At 42.0% G+C, this 24,681-nt stretch overlaps 2 protein-coding genes across 3 annotated transcripts; one reads left to right on the forward strand and one right to left on the reverse strand.

Moving 5' to 3' along the window:
* The first annotated feature begins 176 nt into the window (after nucleotides 1-176).
* On the forward strand, nucleotides 177-6,267 carry EXOSC3 (exosome component 3). Its single transcript, XM_025888661.2, has 4 exons — nucleotides 177-507; nucleotides 1,245-1,394; nucleotides 4,600-4,751; nucleotides 5,831-6,267. Exons 1-4 carry the CDS (start codon nucleotides 184-186, stop codon nucleotides 6,030-6,032), a joined length of 828 nt encoding a protein of 275 aa, XP_025744446.1. The 5' UTR covers nucleotides 177-183; the 3' UTR covers nucleotides 6,033-6,267.
* Nucleotides 6,268-7,898: 1,631 nt separating this feature from the next.
* TRMT10B (tRNA methyltransferase 10B) lies at nucleotides 7,899-24,123 on the reverse strand. 2 transcript variants are annotated; one of them, XM_025888554.2, is made up of 9 exons: nucleotides 24,054-24,123; nucleotides 18,036-18,239; nucleotides 17,459-17,567; nucleotides 16,728-16,852; nucleotides 14,707-14,859; nucleotides 13,487-13,565; nucleotides 12,776-12,843; nucleotides 8,830-8,953; nucleotides 7,899-8,250 (listed from the first exon to the last, which is right to left on the reverse strand). In XM_025888554.2, the coding sequence occupies exons 2-9, from the start codon at nucleotides 18,219-18,221 to the stop codon at nucleotides 8,096-8,098; spliced, it is 999 nt and encodes a 332-aa protein (XP_025744339.1). In that variant the 5' UTR covers nucleotides 18,222-18,239; nucleotides 24,054-24,123; the 3' UTR covers nucleotides 7,899-8,095. The 2 variants fall into 2 exon arrangements, with proteins under 2 accessions (XP_025744339.1, XP_073732802.1); XM_073876701.1 differs by lacking the exons at nucleotides 12,776-12,843; nucleotides 13,487-13,565.
* Between the last annotated feature and the right edge of the window lie 558 nt (nucleotides 24,124-24,681).

Here is a 24,681-nt window from a genome sequence, read left to right on the forward strand (position 1 = left end):
TGGGTGACGGGCGAGTTATCACAGCCACCGCGGCAGGACCCCAGCGCACAGAGATCAGGTTTCACGGACATAGGTTCAATTCCAATAGACCGCTACTACCGGAAACGGAAAGCCTTGAGCAGGCTGGCGATTGGACGCGGAGCCGGAAGCGGAAGCTAAAAATTGCGTTTGGTGGCTCCCGATATGGCTGAGGCGGTGAGTGTTGTGGCCGAATCCCTTGCAGGAGATAGGGCACGGGCGGCGCGCAATGTGCTAGATCAGGTGGTGCTCCCGGGTGAGGAACTGCTGCTGCCCGAGCAGGAGGACGCTGAAGGCCCAGGAAGTGCTGGAGAGCGACCGCTGCGCCTGAATGCGGGGACGCGCTCCCGGGGGCGCGTTGTGTGCGGCCCGGGCTTGCGGCGCTATGGCGACCGCCTGCTGGTCACCAAGTGCGGCCGCCTCCGTCACAAGGAGCCCGGCGGCGGCAGCGGCGGTGGCGTGTACTGGGTGGATTCACAGCAAAAACGGGTGAGTTGGGACTCCGGAGAGGTGGTACTTCCCTCGCTCTGGGAAGAAGCAGGGGTGGACCCCGGATCTCTTCTCTGTTAGTGCTAGTCTAGAGCCACCGTAGTCATGTGCCCACCTCTGCATCCCCTTTGGAACACTGAACAAATGAAACGTGGCCTGAGAAGGGCGACCAGGAGAGAAAGGAGACTGGAAATCTTGGCGTCTAAGAATTTAAGGATTGTAAGACATGGTCATTCCTTCAAAATCTCAAAGGCCAGGGAGCACCAGGCTTGTCTTTTGGAGTCCCAGAGGGCAGAAATCCAGGCTCAATGAGTGGATGTTCCAGGGAGTTAAATTTCTCTTAGAATAAGTAAGGACTTGAATATGGGAAAAACTGTCTAACAGTGAAATAGCCTTCCTTGGTTATAGGATCCCCTGTACCACTGGACTTAATATGCCAGTAGAAGCTCTAGGGACTTCCTAATAAGGATACAAGACATACGGGATACTGGCTGAAATGAACAGAGTATTAGAAGCTGTAAAGAGAGTTTATGATGTGATTGTTTTTCTTTTACTGAGAGTAACATCAGTTTGTTGTTGATTTGTATTAATTTGTAAACTTGAATTTCAAAATATTTTCTAAATAACTCTAATGACAGTAAAGTAACCAATAAAGACTTGGTGAAGATATCTTCCAAGATACCTTGGAAAGGATTTTTTCGTTTATGGCTGTTCCTTTATTCTGTTTTCTTTTGTAGTATGTCCCAGTGAAAGGAGACCATGTGATCGGCATAGTGACAGCTAAATCTGGAGATATATTCAAAGTTGATGTTGGAGGGAGTGAGCCAGCATCTTTGTCTTACTTGGCATTTGAAGGTGCAACTAAAAGAAACAGACCAAATGTGCAGGTAATGATGGGAGCCTTTGGTTTCAAAAATAAAAGTATGGGGCACCTGGGTGGCTCAGTCATTAAGCGTCTGCCTTTGGCTCAGGTCATCATCCTGGGGTCCTGGGATCAAGCCCTGCATGGGGCTCCCTGCTTGGCGGGAAGCCTGCTTCTCCCTCTTCCACTGCCCCTGCCTGTGTTCCCTTTCTCTCTGTCTCTCTCTGTCAAATAAATAAATAAAATCTTAAAAAAAAAATAAGTATAAAAATATCCAGAAACACTGAAATATCCAGAAGCCTACCTGAATTGGCTCCTAAGTGTGACCTATTTTCCCAGTTCTGTGGGGTAATCTCTGAGCATCTGTGTAATTGCTTCAGGCTCCAGGAGTTCCTTCCAGTGCTCCAGCTCTGGGACCAGAGTTACATACTTACTTTACATTTGCTGTATTGGGGGTGGTTTCATCTCTACTGAGTTGAAAGGTTATATCTTTTGTTATGTCCGTATCCACTGGACAAGGAAGTAAGCCATAGGCTTGGGGAGGTAGGAGGGGTAAGTAGTGCAAATTGCTCTATCAGCCAGCCATGCAGCCTGATTGTTAAGTCCTGGGCCTGGCATCTCACAACTTCAGTCACGTCACTGTTTCCCAACAATCTCTTCTTGGAGCTGACAGAGGAGCAGTCTTGTTACCTCAAGTTTTCAGTTTGGGCTTTTCAGGTAGCATAGCCACACTTTGTCCACCTAGAAATTTGGTGGTTTCTTTGCCCCTTCTCACTAACATTTCATTTGTGTTTAGTTGCTTAATCTTTACTGATCCTGTTTGTTTCTATCTCTGATGTTCTGCTTATTCACCCATATATAGCTCCATTTTGCAAGTTAAGATCTTAGCTACTTTTTTTTTTTTTAAAGATTTTATTTATTTGAGAGAGAGAGAGCACGAGCAGAGAGAGCAGCAGAGGGAGAGGGAGAAGCAGACTTCCTGCTGAGCAGGAAGCCAGCTGCAGGGCTCCGTCCTAGGACCCTGAGATCATGACCTGAACCGAAGGCAGCTGCTTAACCGACTGAGCCACCCAGGCGCCCCCAGACGTTAGCTACTTTTTGATCAGACTCGGTCAGTGACCTCTTCATTAACATTCCTGCCTGTACACTTTTGTTCTTCCATCTGGGCTTTTTGAGAGCTGACAGCCTCACACACTTCCCTTTCTCAAAAAAAAAAAGGTTTCTTTTTTTTTTTTTTTTTTTAATTGTTTTTATTTTCTAAAATTTTCCCTTAATCTGTATCTTCTATGTAGCCATGCTTGAGCCCCCCCCACCCCAAACTATTTAATAGCACCACTGAATTCATAAGTACCTTTGTTCATGCTGTCCCCTCTGGATTGCTCTATCTCCTTAGCCTGTGGAACAGATGCTTATTTTTTGAGACCCAGGCTAAACACCACCACCTCTGTAAAACCATCCCTTATCTACAGGCACCTTTGTTATAACTTTAGCACCTACAAAGTCTTAAATGAACTTTGTTATTTATATGTACATCCCCACTGCCCTCCAAGACCAAATGCTTCTGAAGTGCAGAGAAGGTTTTTGTTTCTCTTTAGTTGCTAGTCATCGAGGAATAGCAGATACACAACAGAACAAGTTCTCTCCTCTGTTCCCTTTGTTTCATAATTTTGAAGTTCAACTCTGAGGTTTTTGTTCTTTTTTTTTTTAAGATTTATTTATTTGAGAGAGAGAGAGTGGGGAGAGAGAAAATCTCAAGCAAACCCCACACTGAGGGCAGAGTCTAATGTGGGGCTTGATCTCACAACCCTGAGGTTGTAACTTGAACCAAAATCAAGAGTTGGATGTTTAACTGATTGAGCCACTGGCACCCCATCTGAGGTTTTTAAGTAAGTCTTGCATGAAGTATCAGTGAATTACCATTATTCATTTTGCTTTGAATAATTTGCATGCCAAGGGTTTCCAATCTTCTGTAATTCCCTAGGATAGTGCTGTCTACTAAAACTTTCTGTGATGATGCTAGTGTTTTACATCCGCACTGACTAGTATGGTAGCCACTAGCCACATGTAGCTGTTGAGCACTTGAAATGTGGCTAATGTAATTGAGGAACTGATTTTTAAATATCTAACTTTAATTAATTTAAATGTAAGTTTAAATAACTACGTGTGGGTAATGGTTACTATATCGGATGGTGTAACCCTAGAGGATGTTGTCTTGAGATAGCTGCCAGTCTGAGGAGGGTACACATCTTAATGTTGCCCTTTTTTTTTTTTTAAGATTTTATTTGTCAGAGAGAGAGGGAGCGCGAGCGAGCACAAGCAGAAAGAGCGACAGGCAGAGGGAGAAGCAGGCGCCCTGCTGAGCAAGGAGCCCAATGTGGGACTTGATCCCAGGACCCTGTGATCATGACCTGAGCCAAACAAAGGCAGATGCTTAACCTACTGAACCACCCAGGCATCCCTTAAACGTTGCCTTTTTTTTTTTTTAAGATTTTATTTATTTGACAGAGAGAGACACAGCGAGAGAGGGAACACAAGCAGGGGGAGTGGGAGAGGGAGAAGCAGGCTTCCCGCCAAGCAGGGAGCCCAACGCGGGGCTCGATCCCAGGACTCTGAGATAATGACCTGAGCTGAAGACAGTCGCTCAACCAACTGAGCCACCCAAGCGCCCTAACGTTGCCTTTTTAAAGACAACTCCAGAGTGACTATGGGTATTCTGGAGGATAGTTGGTCCATTAGCCACAGAAGTATAGATGGCTGGCATTGCTGCCTGTGAGAAAGAACCATAGCAGCACCTATAGAATGATTTGCTGAGGGGCACCTGGGTGGTTCAGTTAAGCAGCTGCCTTCAGCTCAGGTGGGCTCCCTGCTCAGTCGGGAGTCTGCTTCTCCCTCTCCTTCTCCCTCTGCCTCTCCCCTCTGCTTATGCACTCTATCTCTCTCAAATAAATAAAATCTTTTTTTTTTTAAGATTTTATTTATTTATTTTGACAGAGATACAGCAAGAGAGGGAACACAAGCAGGGGGAGTGGGAGAGGGAGAAGCAGGCTTCCCGCGGAGCGGGGAGCCTGATGCGGGGCTCGATCCCAGGACCCTGGGATCATGACCTGAGCCGAAGGCAGACGCTTAATGACTGAGCCACCCAGGCGCCCCAAATAAATAAAATCTTAAGAAAAAGGGGGGGGGGATGATTTGCTGAGAGGAAATGAACTGTTTTTAAATTATCATTTTAGGTTGGAGATCTCATCTATGGCCAATTTGTGGTTGCTAATAAAGATATGGAACCAGAGATGGTCTGTATTGACAGCTGTGGACGAGCCAGTGGAATGGGTGTGATTGGACAGGATGGTCTTCTTTTTAAAGTGACTTTGGGCTTAATTAGAAAGTGAGTCCTAATGCCTTCTGGCTCGCCTGTCTTTTATAATTATACTTTCTTGGAAAGCTGACTCATCTTTAGGGTTTGGATTCTTTGTAACAATGTCTGAATGTCCTCAAAGTTAAAATTCAGTATCCATTTTCAGCACAGTTATAAACTCATGCATTTAGTCCCATTCTCTCTTCGTGTGAATACATTAAATTCATATGTATCTGGTGGTGTAGTTTTTGTGTTGATATGTATGGAGTCTGGGCTTCTCTCCCAGAAAGTGCGCTGTTCCTTATAGCTGATATACTCAATCCAAGTATGAAAACTGGCATTTCCTCCTTCTGAGTCATTTGAATACAGATGCAATTTACAATTGTACAAAATGACCAGATTTTTCTGGTAATGGGGGTCAAATGCAGGTAGGCCGGTGTGCTCTAAAATTTTATGTATACATTCACATAAGGCTCATGCTATTCTGTCCTGGTAGATTTAATGGTTCCCAGAGGCAGATTGTTAGGTGTTGAGACCTTTATCTACCCAAAGCTGTGCCCTATTAAAGAACTTTACTCCTAGAGCCTTAGAGCTCAGTGTTGCATGCCTCTCTTTGTTACTTATTCTGCAGATTTGGACAATTCGTTCAAGACAGAGAAGCATTTTATTAACCAAGCAGCACCCTTGTGGTTTGAAAGTCAATGCTTCTCTCCAAGTACTGAATTTAATACGAGGGAATAACTTAACAGGAAAATAAGCTTAAACTGTTCTTTTAGCACCGTAGATAATAAAAAAGCTAGGATTCTAAAGCCTAGAAAAAAGGTGCTGACAGTATAGGGGAAGAACTTTATACATTTTTTATAAAGTTGGTGACACAGGGAGTTTGATTTCTTTGTAGAGGATATAACCACTGTTGTGACCTGTGGTATACGGCTAACTGTGCTTGGATGAAAGGGGGCAGCAAATGTCATGTGCCTTGTTCTTGGATGATGTTGGTGGGTTTTTGAGTAACTGTGGAGAATTGTCCAGAAACTAGGAATCTTCTTTTAAGGAGAGTCAGGTCACACTCTACCACTTGATTAAATTTAGTTTTTCCATTTCTTCACCAGGCTCCTGGCTCCAGACTGTGAAATCCTACAGGAAGTGGGAAAACTCTACCCACTGGAGATAGTATTTGGAATGAATGGAAGAATATGGGTTAAGGCAAAAACCATTCAGCAGACCTTAATTTTAGCAAACATTTTAGAAGCTTGTGAACACATGACGGCAGATCAAAGAAAACAGATCTTCTCCAGATTGGCAGAATGTTAATGGAATTTTTTATGGGTCAATTGACCCAAGAGACCATGGGTTTCCTGGGGAAAAGTTTTCCCCATTAAACATTCAGAAGACAAAATGTGAATGTACATATTGTCTTAATTAAAGTCCTAAATAAAATATTTTTATAAAAATGTTACTAGTTGCCACCCATGTTCTTGTGGGTGAGAAAAATCATTATAAAATAATGGTGTATTTTTTTTCTTTACAATAAAGTTTACTAAAAGTATTATGGTTTATTTGGTGTTAACTCCTTTAGTTTTGCTAAAGTGCAGCTTTTATAATAAACGAAGTAAAGATTAAAAAATTATTTTCTGATAATAGTAAAACATGCTCACCAAAGAAAATGTAGAATACATAAAGAAGCAAATACACTATAGACATAGTGTATGTATTTTTCAAATTGGAATTAGGATTCTACTTTATATACTACTTTGTAATGTACTCTGTCCACTTCAAACATTTAATATATTTCTTCTATGATTGCTATTAAAAAATGCAATAGTTATATTCAATTTTCGTGTTATAGAATATTTTGGGTATGTCCAGTTTTTTGTTCTATAAATAACACTGATGATACTCTTTTTTTTTTTTAAGATTTTATTTATTTATTTGAGAGAGAATGAGATGGGGGAGGGTCATAGGGAGAAGCAGACTCCCTGCTGAGCAGGGAGCCCGATGTGGGGACTCGATCCCGGGACTCCAGGATCATGACCTGAGCTGAAGGCAGTCGCTTAACCAACTGAGCCACCCAGGCGCCCCAACACTGATGAGATTCTTGAAGCCAAGTCCAAAACTCATGTCTAGGTTTTTGAAAAAATGGTAGAGGTGATAGAGCTGGAGAGGAAATTCTCCCATGCTGTTTGGGGTTTTAAGAAAAGCCTTTAGAAGTGAAAAGGAAGCCTGACAAATGATCCAGGTCAGTGTTCTGGGAGGCAGAGACCTCCCTGGGAGTATGAGTTACCCCTGAAGCCTAGCCATAAGAGGTCTCTTCTTGGATGACAGAGATTATAGAACTCATTCAATATGGTGATAAAGACCAAGGAGCAGTATATATTCCTAAAGATATTTCCTGAAGACTGGGCTGTTTTTAATAAAAAGATACTGACATAATTTGTAAGGTGATCAAAGCTCCTGAAGGATTAAATTCTGAAGGGGAGGGGACAGAGCAGAGAGGTAACACTTTGGTTCTTTTGAGATCTAGAATATATTCTCTGAATTTGCTAACAGCTTAGCTTTCAAGTTTACCAACCCAAACTGGTTAAGTATTTAGAGTAACTGAAGCTTACTAAGCTTCAGTTACTTTCAGTAACTAAGATATGAGAAAAGGGATCACTCAGATTTGTGTAATGAGAGGTTATCCAACATGCTTGTGTCAGAGGCAATGTATTTTCTGGTTATTTTTAAGTTAGAGTTAATACTGTGTTTTTGCTTTTCAATTTGACCTGTTACAAATGTATATGAAGAATCTAGTTTGTACAAGGCTCAGAAGGATACAAAGATACTCCCACAAAATGTCCTGTTAGGAGGCTACCGTAAGGAAGAGAGAAACCCTCCACTCCATACTCAGAGCAGGAGAGACGGGTGGGAGCCACAAGTGGGAACAAAGTGCTATGGGGGCTTAAAGTAGGGCTAGGTTAGGACAGGCTGATCCTGCAAAACATGTAAAGTGTATTACTGAGTTGGGGAAAATCAGCACGCTCAGAGGAGGCTGGAGAGAGTGCTACAACTTGATGCCAGTTCAGTGAAAATTAAACTCTTGATTTAACAATAACTATTTAATTGTTAAGCTATCTCTAAAGAGTAGGTATTTCACAAATAGGTATATAAAAGATGAATTAATACATCCAAAGCCATGTAGTTGAGGGCTAATTCCTCGTTATGTAAACTTTTTAGTCAACATATATCTGGGCTCTTCCTGTGAGCTAGGCACTATGGGAGATAGAAAAGAGCATAACATGTGGTCCCTGTTACTAGTAACTTACATTCTAGTGAAGATCCAAGATGTCAAGTACAGGCAAGTGTGTGCTATCGCCAGCCTCTGTTCTGCTATTCAGTCAAGACACCTCCAGCAACTTTGCCTTCTGCAGCTCCTTAGGCTGTCCATCATCCACTGAGTTCTGAAGAACATAGCCTTTTCTGGAAGAAACTCCTTTCTTCAATGCTTCAGGCCAGTTTTGAGTCTCAAAGTATGTGGACAGGATATCAAATACTGTTAGAAGGGTAAAAAGAAAACACAGTGACCATAATGAGGAAAAAGAACTAGTAAAGGACTAATGAGGAAAAGGGTGTTCTGGAATAGTTCATTCAACAAGGCTACTCTGCACGACACATGGACCCGCTTGCCCACAAGGACCTCAGCCTACACGGAGAGATACGAGCCTGTGAAGGGACCGTGCCACAACTCTGAGAGGAAAACAGTACAATGGGGTCACCAAGGAGAGCCCCTAACATGGCTGAGAGGGGGAAGGAGCAGCCGAGATGCCCCTGGACTGAATTGTGAAGGACAGATAGGAATTCACTGTTCAATGATGGGTTGAACACAGGGCATTTTAGGCCAAGGGAAAAATTTCAACAATCTTTAACATAGTTGGGATCTAAGAAGAAGATGAAAAATGCCTCCCAGAGGCCAGAGTACCTGTCACAAAGTGCACGCAATAAAATCTGAGCACATCAGTCCCAGTGGCCGGGGGGGTGGGGGGCTGCTTCAGGGGCCATTTATACTTAAACACAACGCAAAGAAGTAGCACCAGAACTAACACACGTTAACTGTGGGCCATGTCAGCAGTACCTTGATTGATGGCTAGTATCTCTGAATGATAGTTCTTCTCATTCTGGCATCTGACCATGTATTTCTGGATCGGCAAGCGGGCTGTGTTGACAGAATGTTCTCGGGCTTTTTGAAATGTCACCTTCTGTGAATCACAGTTAAATATTTATCTTTTAAAACTGACGAAGATATTCTCGTTGTAATATGCATAACAAATCGTGAGAAACCCCATTTACCACCATTCCAATTTCCATCTGTAATTGTAATTAAATGATAAGTGTATTAAAAATCAGTGGCCTACGGTAGAATGGAAGAAACTTCAGATAATGAAGAGTACTTGTTCCACGTAAGAAATGGCTTGTGCAGCAAACATCTCACTTGGGAGTCATCTAGCCACTAGTTTCCATTTACAACCACTTACAACCAAGAACGAATTAATTCAAGAGATCTGCAGCCACAATCTGCATCCAAAAGTTCAAGCAGTCTAAATCAATCAGAGGAGAACACTCCTGACCCTAACTCAGTACGACACAATTCTGGATATCTGGAGTTTTCAGCTTCTAGCCATTCGGCAGCAGTAAATTCGACGAGAGAGAGGATTCAAGTCAGATACACCACAAGCAATAAGACAACATTAAGGTGTGAGAGCACAGAGCCCAACTAAAAGGAAGGGCTCTAAAAACTGCAGAAAGGTGTCATAAGAACTCAACAAACCGGGGCGCCTGGGTGGCTCAGATGGTTAAGCGTCTGCCTTCAGCTCAGGTCATGATCCCAGGGTCCTGGGATGGAGTCCCGCATTGGGCTCCCTGCTCCTTGGGAGCCTGCTTCTCCCTCTGCTTCTCTCTCTCTCTCTCTCTCTCCCCCTCTGTCTCTCATGAATAAATAAATAAAATATTAAAAAAAAAAAGAACTCAACAAACCCCCAAAATTTGAGGCCATTGAGGATCGGAGTACAGTAACTAATATCCCTTTAAAGATGTCCCTGAGTCATGAACTGAAGTTTAAATTGTATTTGCTACCTTGTAAGAAGTTCTGGAAAGATCATCTACCTACTTAGAATTTCAGGATTAGGGCGCCTGGGTGGCTCAGTTGGTTAAGCGACTGCCTTTAGCTCAGGTCATGATCCTGGAGTCTCTCGATCGAGTCCCACATCGGGCTCCCTGCTCAGCAGGGAGTCTGCTTTGCCCTCTGACCCTCCCCCCTCTCATGTGCTCTCTCTCCTTCTCTCTCTCAAATAAATAAATAAAATCTTTAAAAAAAAAAGAATTTCAGGATTAAAAAGAAAGGTTTAGATTATTGGGATAATTAACATCCTTGGGTTTGGAAGGGGCCTCAATAGTTAACTATGCCACTCCAAACATCCATCCAATCTTTGTCTGTCCTCTATGGCCTCCTTCCCAAGTGGGCTCTGTCCTTAAGGGGACAATCCTTGTGACAAGGAGTTCCATGCATCCTGGGGAAACCTATTCCAATTTTGACAGTACGGGTTAAAAGGAAATTCTTGATAGCCAGGTTTTCTGTTTTCCCTGAGCGTTCCACTCATTTGTCCTAGTTCCATCCCCCGGGGCCACACCACGCAAGTAAAATGGCTCCTCCACAGGAAGGCCGTTCAGGTACTCGACAGCAGTGATCTGTGCACTCTGTGCACTCTGCCGGTAGTCTCCATTCTGTCACCTCTCCCTTGACTACGACTTAGTCTTGAGTCTCTTCATCATTCAGGCCAAACGTTTCTGAATTGGTTCGAGCTTGCTGATGTCCTTTCCTACAGTGCTATAACTGACTGGCCACCCTGAGTGCGGTGTAACCAACTGGAGCAGCATGAAGCAGGCCTAGCACCTCTGTTACAATACTGGATTACTTGCTTCTCAGACTCACATGAGACACAATTCCAAGACAGAACTTCCAAAATGTGTTAAGTGATGCAATTAAGAAAAGATAAAGGTAGAGCTGCTCAAAGACTTCTTTGAAGAATAACACTCCTTTGCATACAAGGTCTATTATTTCTTGGTCTATGTTTTGTTTTGTTTTGTTTTTTAGTCTATTCTTTTGCAATCATTTTGACCTGGAGTACAAGAATTCCAAGTTAGCAGGAGACTTGGATGTTGCCCTGGAGGAGCTCACAGTCTAGTTTCTGTTCTCTGAACATTTAAAGATAAAACGATTCCCCCTTGAAATGTGCTCAGCATATTTTCTGTGAGGAAGTCAAACTCTCCAGTAACAACCAAAAAGTTCTATACCTCTGGCAAATTATTATGCCAATTATTTTTCAATTTAAATATTGCTGGAGAGATAAAACAATGTGTTAAAACTGCATATCTGCTGATCATACACTGCTCACTGACCCTTTAGACTTTGCCTCAAAAAAGGGGCTGTCACTCTGCTGTGGGAGACTGCATTTGGCTACTGTTATGTCCTTTTAATGTCTTTTAAACTGTAACAGCCCCCCTAACTATTTGTTTCACTACACCGGCTTTTTTGGAAGTGTGGTCCAATTGTCCCGCAGAATGTCTCACATTCAGTTTCCCCATGATTAAATGTAGTTTAAACATTTTCCAGTAAGAATACTTCCCAAGTGAGATTCCATCACATCGGGAGGCACATAATGTCACTAGTGGTGATTCTAAGTTTGAACATTTGGTAAGATGGTGACCTCCAGATCACTTCATTGTAATGGTACATTTTTGCCTTGCAATCTGTGGGATGATACTTTGAGACCACGTAAAGAGCCAGTTCCCCCACAACCTTCCGTTCAACCAATTCCCTGAAACCATGATTACCCTGGGAGTGACAAAATAATGATTTTTCAAATTCTATTATGTATTTCTCATTTAATAGCTGGCATTCTTAGAATTCCACCTCCACCCCCCACCTATTTTTTAGATTATCACTATTGAGTCATGGAACACTGACCTTTATAGAATATGTGCAATTCAGTTAAGTATCATCTGTATTAAATATGTGTATGTATCTCATACAGATATGAAAAAATATATAAAATACACTTACATATATGAAGAAATATATATATGCATAATATAACCACCAACAAATACCTGTGTGATCACAGACTATATCAAGAAGGATACACAAGAAAACAGTGGTTGGGGCACTTGGGTGGCTGTCAGTTATTCGGCTCAGGTCATGATCTCAGGGCTCCGGGACTGAGTCCCACATCGGGTGCCCTGCTGAGCAGGGAGTCTGCTTCTCACTCTCCCCCACCCCTACTCATGCTCTACCTCTCTCTCTCTCAAATGAATAAATAAAATCTTAAAATATATATATTTAAAAAAATAAAAGAAAACAGTGGTTGCCTCAGGTGGGGGACACTGCAGGACAAGGATGGGAGGGAGACTTATTCCTCACTATTTTTTTCTTTTTATACACTTTAACTATTATATCATTATTTATTGTGTAGGCAATATGTTAATTAGTAATATAAACTAAACAATTATCTCAGTAAGTATATAACAGAAACATATTTCAAAACTCCAATTATTCCAATAAAATTTCAGTTCAACACAAGAAATCTGGACAGTCCTACTGACAATGAGATTATGGGATAAGTCTTATGTCAGCAGAAAAGATGGCCTAAGAAGGAGCAATCTCCTCCTCCGCAAAGAACAAATAGCTGGTAAGAACTGCGAGTCAATGCTTCGTTGGTTAAGATCAGAGTTACCCTTGCAGAACTGAAGAGAGGAGAAAAGAAAGGCGTTCAACATGGCTATGTATGTAATTACCCAACACTCCCCATTCCAGGTCCTAACGGGACTGTCAGATCAGGGGATCGCTAATGCTGATGAGGACAGGGAGCTTTACAAGTGGAAGGGCCAACCTAGGCAGGATAGGCTCCTTCTTCCTATTCTCTGAGTTTTTATGCCTTTTGCGTAAGATTATGAAAGGGCAGCTGCCTCTGAAAGTAAGCCCCGCTTTTCAAAATATAGTTGTTAGGTCTAAAATGTACATTTACCTTCTGAATGCTTTCGTCCACAAGTCCACCAAGGATGTAAACTTTGTTTAGATCAATATCTTCAAGAGCTAATGAAAAAATGAAGGCCATTGAGATCAAATCAGTTTTATAATTTCTAAATCCAAAGAAAGTAAAAGGAAAGAATTATTAATGATAAACGTAGAAATTTAATGAAATAGAAAACCAAAAGGTAACAGATTTGCTCATTCTCTGAAAAGACAAAGCTCTGGCATATCTAATCAAGAAAAAAAGGGAGTCGATTCAAATCAACGTTAGGATTCAGAAAGGAGATGAAATTAAAATAACAGAGGAATGTGAAATAATTAGAAAAGAATACTAAGATCAACTTGATACCAACAAATTTGAAAATTATGTGAAATAATTAATTTTCTGGAAAATATAGGTATCTAACATTGATCCAAGAGGCCAAGGAAGGGAGCTGACTGGGGAAACTGGGAAAGATTGCAGGGAGCTCACAAGGCCCGGCTGAGGCTGTAGACCCTAGATCTGTACCGCTGTGCGCACACAGCAGCACATATGGAAAGCAGAGTGATGTATCCACCCATAAGAGGTGTGCTATTAGTGGTCATTCCTTTTTTTGTTTTTTTTTTGATACACCTTGGGTGGCTTTAACAAGTTCTGACGCAGGGAATAATCACACACAGGGCTAAGAACAAAGTGCTACATGAATCCATGCAGTAAAGTACATACCGTGTTCTGAGTCAGGAGTCAGGTACACAAGGGTTTCCAGAGGAAATAAACTAAAGCAGTCTTCCTCTGTTATGTCTAGCTGAAAAATGTAAATAATCCAATGTAGTGTGAACTAGGTTACGACACTACCCACACTGCAGCCACTAGTTACCAGGCACCTATTCTCTACTAGGCATGACCCTATGTGCATCACGGGGATACATGTCTGACAATCTGTTCTCAGAAAGTGCTCAGCTGGGGAGGGCAAGTAGAAAGGACAGACATTCAACCCTACAAAATGAGACAGAGAGTAACAAGAGACCCTAACAGATATACAGGAAGGCTGCCCCAGGACGACAGATGAGGAAGTGACAATACCAGGGATGGCCTTCTACTGAAGGGAATGCTGGAACTCAGTTTCTGAAAAGAGGTGAGATTGACTGACACATACAAAAGGAAGAAGCACTGAAAATGGGGAGAATCACCAAAGAAAGGCATGAAGACAGGAAAGCAAGGGAACTTCGTAGCCCCAAGAGTGGGTCTGTCGGGCTCACATACAAGAATCATAAAACACCCATAGAGAAGAAAAGCTGGAAATGGTTGTATTATAGGACAGACTGTTAAGATGGTAACAGCTACCACAAGTAATTGTGCAGGACCACACAGGGTACCTCTCATGCTCACTGCCTCTGTGGACCTCCCTAGGAAAGTTCACACCACCCAGGTCCAGCTACATCACACAAACACACAAGACATTTTTAGTGGCACTTTTTAGGAAGTGATCTGGACTGCTGCCTCTATTATAATCACTGCATTCATGAGCCCTTAGGGAAAGAGATAAAAAATAACTGAGGATTCCCTAAAACTCATCTTGAATCCACATTACTTCCATAAGGATTTTCTCTTCCCCCACAACTCATGTTCCCTAATCCTGCACTAATGTGAACAAGAAAGGAGTCATGGCATTTCCCCAAAACATTACTGGAGTATACAGTCTAGCATACAATACAAAAGGTACAAAACACAGTCCTAGAGACTGGTAATATTAGTTTGCCAATGCGGTAGAAGGATAGAAATTTAGAAATATAAGAACTGAGAGAGGTTCTAAAGTTTTTTAGATTGCAATAGTGAAAATAATTCACATATTTTTGTATCAAAATATGAAAGTTAAAAAAATTTAGTATGACCACACAACCTACTTTTCAAAGGACACTTCAAATAATATGCCCAATAAGGCTTACCAGGTAACTAGAAAATCCATCATTCATCCTCAAACACTCTTCGTACAGGGGACTGTCTGTTGTGAATCCAGTGAGGTAGATCCAAAATGGCCTGTTGGCTTTTTTATTTGAACCATACAACCGTCGGATCTGTCCAGCCAGTCTACTTAATTCCTTCAAAGAAATTAGGACAAGCTTAGACTGGAAACATGCCCACTCTTTCTAAATTCATTATCAAACAAATGGTTACTCAGTAAGTTCACTGAATGCTACTCTGGGAAATCTCATGAACTAGAATGGCCCCTTTTATTCCAGAAGCTAGTATGTGTTATGTGTGTGCATGTGTGTTACACCCCATGGCACACACCTTATAGATCGCAGTTAAGGTAATGATACTAGCCTGGAAATAGTGAGTTAATGGAAAGACTGAGCACTCTCCCTCCTTCTGGATCTGCTGTTATATATCTCATAAGGTATATGGAATTGTTCTTTTAGTTCATATCTAAAATCCTACCATGTGATATTTACTATTCACTTTAAAAAAGTTAGATTACTATACAGACATTTTTTTTTTTTTATACTCATCAAATAAACTTAGCACCTTCTCCCTAACTCTAGAGATGGACTAGGGTTGGAAGTTTTAATTTTCCATCCTGATTCAGAGACAAACCCCTAAAGAAAGGTAGTTTCACAATCTGGCCTGATTTGGTTCAGGAGAGAAAAAACACTTTGGGTTTGATTTAATCTGATATCTCAATATAAACAGTAGAAAATTCTTAGTTGACCTTTTCAGAGGGCTATACTTAGAGGTTCCATGTACGAACCCCAGATCTTCAGTCTTCCTAATCTCTCTGAAAAACATGCAAACAGCAGCACATATAACAGAGATGTTGGCAAACAGAAAAATCCATTTTGTGGTGTAAGGCCTAAAATGAAGGTCTACTACTGTGTGTTGCCTAGACATCTGGTGAAACCAGGTGGGCCCTGAAAAACCTAACTGCAAGTTCTCCCAATTCTGCTCCCTTGTATAAGGTCCCCTAGCTAAACAATCCTTTCTATAAAAGGAACCAAGTATAGTTCCTGCTTATCCCTAAGTAGTGGGTTTTGATTCCCCGCTAGCCCAAAGAGTTATTCCCAGCAAATCAATCACATCTTCCTGCAGGAACCAAGGGGTACTCCACCCTTGTGACGCTACAAAGCCTGCCTCCCACAGCCCCTGGTTGTTCATTCTATTCCCGAGTGTAACACCACATGGCCCTGCCTAGCATGCAGTGTCATCTTCCCCCTGCGCTGAGTACTGGTGACTAATAAACCGCTATCACTCTTAGCTGTCCAATGTCAAGTGTGTATTCTTCAGCCATCCCTAGAACCCTATGGTGGAATCCCTCCTTCACAATAGGGTGAATGGAAAACGATTAAAACACATATGTTGCAGGAAGCCGTCCCACCAGGTCCTCTCCTCCCAACATGCAACCAGGCAAGTAGTCCTCTTCCCAGTAGAAAACCAGATTTCATCTCTGGAGAGCTGAACATGAAAGACCCCATCTAGATTGTGGACACCATAAACACAGAGGCAACAGTGTGGGGCTCAAAATAGAAGATAAAATAACACTTTGCAAACTAAACCAGAGCATATCTATTCTCTTTCTGATTCTTAACAATAGCCATCTTGGAGCTGAATAGCCACGTGTAAAAAAAACTGAACTTTTGCTGGTTTACTATGGAATTACAGAGGCTGGAACTGGTTATGCTCTTTGTCAAAGCTGCTCCCTTCTGGGGGCGCCTGGGTGGCTCAGTCGTTAAGCATCTGCCTTCGGCTCAGGTCATGATCCCAGGGTCCTGGGATCGAGCCCCACATCGGGCTCCCTGCTCCGTGGGAAGCCTGCTTCTCCCTCTCCCACTCCCCCTGCTTGTGTTCCCTCTCTTGCTGTGTCTCTCTCTGTCAAATAAATAAATAAAATCTTAAAAAAAAAAAAAAAAAGCTGCTCCCTTCTGGACCTCCCTCATGTGAGTAGGAATTCGGAGCTTAATGGATGTCCTACCTTCTTAGACATGTGGTGGGTCATACTCAGATCAATACAGAGTCTTGGTCCTGAGTGTTTGGCTTCCCAAAGTCTCTCCTTGGTTAAGGATCTCAGAAAACGTTTGCTGTGCTGGGGGCAGATGCCTAGAGTAGAAATATCAGAAAGAAATAAAAGTGGGAAAACAGAGGAATACATTCAGTAAGAAACAAATCTCCCCAGCCAAGTGAGTACTTTTTGCATATAAAGAAAAGCTTGAAACTCATATAAGGTATTCATTCATTTGGGGACAGCAGAGTGGTGTGGAGTGTGGGCTCTGGAGCACAATGCTAAGTCTAAATCAGAGTTCAGCCCATTCTTTTATTACTATATGATCTTGGGCATGTTATTCAATTTCTAAGCCTCAGTCTCTTTACCTACAAAATGGGGATAAGAAAAGCACCTACCCTTTAGGGTAATGCATGTAAAATTCTTAGCAATGAACCTAGCACATAACACTGAATAAATGTTAGCTGCTAATGTTATCATTCCTTCTACTTCTGAGCTTATAAACACACATGTGCCCTAGATATGTGAAGCCTTAAATTTTGCTTTCACTGATACTTTGATTTCCAACAAAATAGAACAATAGGTTCTACCTCCAAGATGTTTGTTTTTACTTAAAAACAACATTCCTACTCTCCTAGGAACATGCAGATACCAGTCTGCTAAGACATAAATATGATTATGCCAGCAATCTGATGTATTGTTACCTGAATTTTCTACACGATTGGCCTTTCTTCTTTCTTTTTCTTGCTTTCTTTTGCTCTTCTTTGCTGCAACTATCTTTTCCCAGTGTCTCTGTTTTCTTTGGACATTTTTCTTACGTTATCCAGAAAACAAAATTGAGAACTTCATAAGCACCAAAATGGAAAACGAGTATTCGAAAGTTACTTATTTTTTTAAATGAGATTTAAAATTAGGAGAGAAAAAGGATATTAATGTCAAAAAAAAAAAAAAAAAAGACTGGATTATGTTCAGAGAAAGCGGAGCCCCAAGAAAGAGATGTGAGGTGCCCAAAATAAATATATCAGGGACAGGGCCTACAGCAGAGTTTAGATTTCCCGACCCTTCTGAGGTGTATCAAAAATTCCTCTTGAACTTGATTTACTCTTCTTATGACTCAAGTGGAACTGAAACTTGTAACCAGTTAGCAGGAAATTCATCCAATTTTGGAACACACCAAACTCATTCCTAGTCTTTTTGTTACTAGGACCTACCCTTATACAAGGGGTCTCTGGGACAAAGCATCATTCCAGAGCCCACGGCCGGGCAACTCTCTGCACTTACTGAACACCACATTGCACTGCCTGCAGGCAGCGTCTCTCCCTCCCGATGCTCGCATTCCACATCGATCTGTAGAAGCCGGAAGCTTTCTGAGATGCTATCTTCTCCTGTGTCCTCTAGGATGACCTCTTGCTCCTGTAGCACATGTGAGTCTGTTTTCTGAGCACTCCCTTCCAATTTCCAGTCCATGTGCTTAGTCTTCTGTCCCTTTCACCCAGGTTAGAGAAAGGCAGAATGATGTGAGACATTACATTATTTCCCTTACAGAGCTATTTCCCTATGTCCAAATGTCAAATAGTGTTACTGTGTTGCCAAAGGAGTAAAAGTGTGGAAATATTAACACAGATTTGTTGAAAGGAGAAAAGCATCTGTGTCTTCCAGAGACTGAAAGCCACAGTCACCGCCACAACTATTAATGACTATTAATATCCATCAGAGGTGCTGAAGTAGGAAAATATGGAGAACCACTGCTATGGCACACTTAACCAATGCCGTGGTTTCAAAGCGCTGTTCAAAATCCCTGGGAAGGTTGTGAGTAAAAAATGTTCTAGGGCGCCTGGGTGGCTCAGTCGTTAAGCGTCTGCCTTCAGCTCAGGTCATGATCCCAGGGTCCCGGGATCGAGTCCCACATCGGGCTCCCTGCTCAGTGGGAAGCCTGCTTCTCCCTCTCCCACTCCCCCTGCTTGTGTTCCCTCTCTCACTGTGTCTCTATCTGTCAAATAAATAAATAAAATCTTTAAAAAAAAAAATGTTCTAGTCTATAGCTAAGTGTCACAGACAGAACAATACGTCCACTGCTTCTGGCTGCTCCTCCGAGTCCAGTGAGCTACCACCGTCTTTGGAAAAGTCTATCTTTGCAAAAGCAAATCTATGTAATACGATCCATGCAGATGAAAGAAAAATAAAGATCTATTTATAATGAAATGATCCTCACTCCAACCCCTCCCACCTCTAGTGGCAACCTGTTAACCAGGTGTTTTTAGTTCATTTGGTAATTGACTCCTGAAGCTGAAATCATATACTTTCGTTACTTCTTGAATCATCAACTTGGAATTTTATCAACTCCCTATGAAACACTAAAATTCAAATCACCTCTTATTTTTTATTTTTCTGTTAGTTACACTGACCTTTAAAATGTTTTTGAGGTATAATTTACATACAGTAAAATGCAAAGATTTTAAGGGTATAGCTCAGTAATGTGTGTGAAGGTTAAATATACGAGTTCAATGAATTTTTGACAAAAGCACAGGGCCTTACTCATACCCTCATCAAGATATGGAACATTTCCGTCACTCTAGAAAGTTCCTTGCCTTCTGCACTTTCCAAGTAAATCTCCATCCCATTCCCACAACCAGCCAAAAGCAACCGTTGCTTTTTTCTATAACCATAGATTAACTGTGCCTATTATAGAACATCATATATATGGACTCAACCAGTGATGTTGACACTTTCCCCCTCAACATGTTTTGAGATTCATCCATGTTGCTTCATGTATTCGTAAGTTTATTCCTTTTAATTACTGAGCAGAATTCCATTGTTTGACTGTATCACAATCTGTTTATTCTCCTGTTGATGGACATTGGAGATTTTTTCCAGTCTGGGACTATTATGAATAAAGCTGCTATGAACATTCTCTTACGAGTGTTTTTGTGGATGTATATTCTCATATCTGTTGGCTAAGTACCTAACAGTAGAGTTGATGGGGCATAGGATAGTTGCCTATTTAACTCATAAAAGACGGCCTTCAGTTTCCCAAGGTAACTGCACCATTTCACAGTGCTGTCAGCAATGAAGGAGACTTCATATGCTCTGCATCATCACCAACATTTGCTGTTGTTAGAGTTCTTAATCTAAGCCATTCTTGTGCAGTGGAACCTAGTTGTGTTTTAATTTGCATTTTTTTTATTGTTAATGATATTGAGCACTTTTTCTGGCAATTTATTGGTCATTCACAATATATCTTTGTAAGATTTCTGACCAAGTCTTTTGCTCATTTTTAAATTATCTTTTTATTAATGAGCTGTGGAAGTTTAACATATTTCTAGATACAAGTCCTTTTTCAGACATGTGTATTGAGAATATTTTCTCCCAGTCTGTGGCCTGCCTATTCATTTTCTTAACACTGCTTTTTTGTTGAGCAGAAATTTTAAATTTTAATCGTCTAATTTATCATTCTTTTCTTTTATAGTTAATGCTTTCTGTAACCTCTAAGAAATCTTTGCCTACCCTAAAAGCACAGATATTCTATGTTCCTTTCTAGAAGCTTTATAATTTTGGCTTTTACCTTTAGGCCTATAATCCACCTTAAATTCATTTCTCTCAAGGATAACAGGCTTGTCCTGCCTGTTCCATGCCTGAAAACAGTTTCTTCATATAATCTGTCCAATTTTACAGCTTTTTTTATCCTAGGAAGGTAAGTCCAATACCCATACCTCTGTCCTGACAATTATCAGAAGACATCTTTACTATGTTTAAGAATATCTTTAAACTTCTACTTCTTGTTCAACAATTTCAGGGTTAGGCTCTGAACATAAACACCCTTATCTTTCCCTCTATCTCTCTTCTTCCTTCAATGTTCCAATTTTGGTAAGCTGAAGCTTTAATTTTATATGTTCAAGACAGATTCTACATTGTGTCATCAAATTAATCCTTTTGGGCTTTGTCTATCCCCTTGGTTGTTTCTACAATTTGTAGATCAGTAAACTGCATTTATATTAACTATAAATATTACCCACTATAGAGCTGAGTAGTGTCCGAGGATTATATTTTGTTCTCTAATGTGGTTTCTTGGTATTTATTTTATTTGAGAGAGAGAGAGAGAGTGCATGTGCACACACATGTGTGCAGGGGGAGGGGCAGAGGGAGAGGGAGAGATTCTCCACTGAGCAAGGAACTTGACCTCAGGACCCTGAGATCATGACCTGAGCCGAAACCAAGGGTCGGACGCTAAACCAACAGCCACCCAGGCCCCCCTGTTCTCTAATGTTTAGACCGATGTTCATAGCAAACATTTTTAGTGCTGAGCTCATACTGTTTTCTTGTACACCATCAAATGCTCAAAATCAGGCCAAATTTTAGTTTTGTTTTTCATTTAGACATAATAGGCTGTTGTAGTGGAAACAGCAATCTTAGGATTTAGCTGTGCTTCTCAGCTTCCTACCTGTGAGTAGTGGGATAATAGCCTAAACTGTTAACTCTTTGTCACAGATTCTATGAGATGGGATAATACTACATCCCAGGACCGTTGCAAGAACTAGACATATGTCATTTACCTGACATGGAACAACTACCCATGAAATACAGGTTCTTCAAACCCCTCCAGTGTTGTTTTTTTAGTTTTTCTAAAAAGGTAAGGTTCTGAGCAGTTTTGGGTATTTATCACACATCATGTGAACAACATATGACCACTAGATATATTCCCGAAGATGGCCAAGTAAATTACATTCTAGATTTTCAAAGTTATAGATTAGACATTTGTGTTCATTTTCTTATATAAGCTAAAGTTTACTTTTGCTCAATAATCTAATACTCAGTACAAATTTTAATATATTTATACCATTGACTATGTCACTATGAATTTATGGCATACACAAAATTTAGTAGTGTATATTATTTCTAGAGAAATGAGGAAAATACCAAGTTATTCTTAGACATTTCAGAAGTGCTGCACTGTTCACATATGAACAGTGATGCTGATTATAAATACCTTTTTTAAGAAAAGACAGCCAGACCTGTCATGACCATTCCTTTAGATGACTGAATAAATCTTACTGTGCCTTTTTTCTACATTTTTCTACATTTACGCATTCAAAAAAAGAACAAATGAAAACTTTAAGATAAACTGGCTCAATACCTAACCGCATTTTATTAGGGTAAGAAACCAGATCAATTTGTTAAACGAATGCCAGTTTGTTAATAGCCACGTGCTTTCCCTCCTCTCTACTCCACAGCATTTTGTATTCTGTTTGTCCATTCATTCAGTCAATAAATATTCATTGAGCTCCTCCTCTCTGTCAGACCCTTTCGGGGAATGACTGGGAGGCAATGAACGTAGATGTCTCATCGGAGAAGTCTGGCTGGGAAGGAGAAAAGAGAGCTAGGGTTGGAGTAGCTGGAGGGGCTGCAGAGTTTTCCACTGTTGTTTAGAAAACTGGAAGGTCTATGTTCATGTTTCCTCTCCTACCAAACTGAATTCCTCTGCAGGAGGGACTGTGTACTTACATTTGCATAAATACTGTAACAGCTTACAATACAGAACCTTGCAAACAGCAGTGTTTGAATAAATGTTTGTTGCACTAAACTGAATTTTACCACTAGCACCCCCATTCCCTTCTTCCTATTCCCCTCTTTGTATCTCACATCTCTCCAAGTTCCTATAGTCCCTGAGGATGTTTTTCAGGAACCCGGGATACAATATTGAAAATCAAATGAAGGCAATTCCAACCAACACCAGAAGAGTCTGAGATCTAGCAGACTGGGCAGGAACCACATCTTTTTCATATTTGTATCTTTAGTGGCCAGCACAAGGGTTGGCACAAAATGGAAGCTCAGTAAATATTCAAAAGAAGCTTGCCACCTATTGATCCTCAGAAAGCTACCGTGAAATTAGGCATCACAGAAGAACAAATCTTTTTAATCTGTGTGAGACGTTGTCTATGCCCAGATTTAGCATTTCATTTCTTCATTGAGATGTGTTTTCTGGGGGCACCTGTATGGCTGTCAGTTGAGCGCCCAAGTCTTGATTTCAGCTCGGGTCATAATCTTAGGGTCCTGAGATTGAGCCCTGTTGTCAGGCTCAGCACGGAGTCTGCTTGGGATTCGCTCCCTCTGCCCCTCTCCTCTGTGTGTGTGTACTCTCTCTCAAAAACACAAATAAATCTTAAACAAAGAAAAAAAATGTGTTTCTGAACCTCTGTTACAGGCCCAGTACTGAGTGCTGGGTTATTCAATTAATTACTAATCATGTAACAGTTACTAAGCACCCAATATAACAGTACATGCTGAGGATTTGAGACTGATGTCCATTCTGCCTTTACAGGGGTCCAATTATCTGACTCAGCCTTGCATGACAGCTGGTCTGCCTGTTTCCCCACTACATTATAAGCCCTTCCAGGGAAAAGAGGATAAAGAATTCAAGTGCACACCCCCAGTATCCAGTACTGAGCCTTGCAGAATAAAAGCATCTTAAATGTTTGATAATTATGTTACCCTTCTGCTCAGAACTATGCAGTATTCTCCATTTCACTTATGGCACATAAGTGAAATCCTTACAATGGCCTATATGATCATTAAGGTCTACCTCCCCCACCAAGTGTCCTCTGCACTTTCTGGTCTACTTGCTGCTCCTAACATACCAAGGATATTCCCACCTCAGGGCCTTTGCCTTTGCTGTCATTTCTACCTCCAGTGCTCTTCCCCTAGATAATTATATGACTACGTGTCTCATTCTATTCTGATTTTCACTATCCAACATGGCACATGTTTTACTTACTTTTTATCTGAACTTCCCCATTCCTATATTCCACCTGCTTAAATGCAGGTGTTCTGTCTGCTTTGTCCACTACCCTATATGCCTAGAAAAGGGCTTGGTACACAACAGACACTCAATAAATACTTGCTGACTTAATAAATTCTCCACCCCCCCCACCTCTGAGTTGACAGAGGCCTCAGATGTTTTCTAACCTAAGTCCCACCTGATGAGCATATCTCTGGGTGCTAAGTGATGGGCCAGTCTCTGTTTGCACGCTTCTCTCCTTTTCTAAAATTTAGTCCACCGAAGCTAACTCTAGTCCTCTGGAACTAGAACACCCAGACCCCAGGCCTGAGAGTACCCCGCCCGTGGGCCACACCGGCTGCTAGTGTCAGGGGAGGCAGCAAGGAAAAGCACCAAGGTGGAGGACACGAGGCCACACGACGGTTGAGGGCCGCTTCCCGGCGTCTGCCCTGCCCACGAACGAGGCGGCAGTCCCAAGCCAGACCCCTCCAGCCCCAGGCCGGCCCCACAACGAGCCCCGGGCGTACCTGAACCCCTCAACTCAAGCGGCCTCGGCGGCGCACACCAGGACCCGCCTCCGGAACAACTTCCGGTTCCTGCCCCCTCTCCGAATGGCATTCTGGGAGTTGTAGTTCTCAGCCTGGCAGCTCGGCGAGCAGGGGCCAGTGGGAGGCTTTGCCTTCCACCCACGCTGGCACCACCGAGGTGCGTACCGCCCAGGTATTGCCTCGCTTGTCTGAGCCTGTTTCGCCGGCTGTGAGATGGAGATTACAATTCCAGCCGCTTGCCGACCTCACAAGGCCGCGGCAGGCAACCGGGGGCTTTGATGGCTGTCAAGGGCTGGTCGTTGCGAAACTGGGCTGAAACCCGTCTTGAACCACCCCCTCATCTCACAGCCTGGGGGCCTCCCCGACAAGCAGCAGAGCCCAGGAGCCGACATAGCCTTCCCTGAGCACACAGCTGCCCTCACCACCACCTGGCTTTCCAGGCAGACACCAGGGATATCCGGGCTTGGACCCTTAACGAATGAGTCTAGCCTCTGACCATTCTCCTTTATCCAACTCACCTTACAGATGCACGGAGAAAGCGAGGCTCAGAGAACTGAAGAGACTTCTCCAAGCTTTGGCCTGATAAAAACTATCAGCCACTCCTCAC

Source organism: Callorhinus ursinus, unplaced genomic scaffold, assembly GCF_003265705.2.
Source record: "Callorhinus ursinus isolate GAN/ISIS: 27379988/994484 unplaced genomic scaffold, GSC_fseal_2.0 scaffold24, whole genome shotgun sequence".
In the NCBI taxonomy this organism is placed as follows: domain Eukaryota; kingdom Metazoa; phylum Chordata; class Mammalia; order Carnivora; family Otariidae; genus Callorhinus; species Callorhinus ursinus.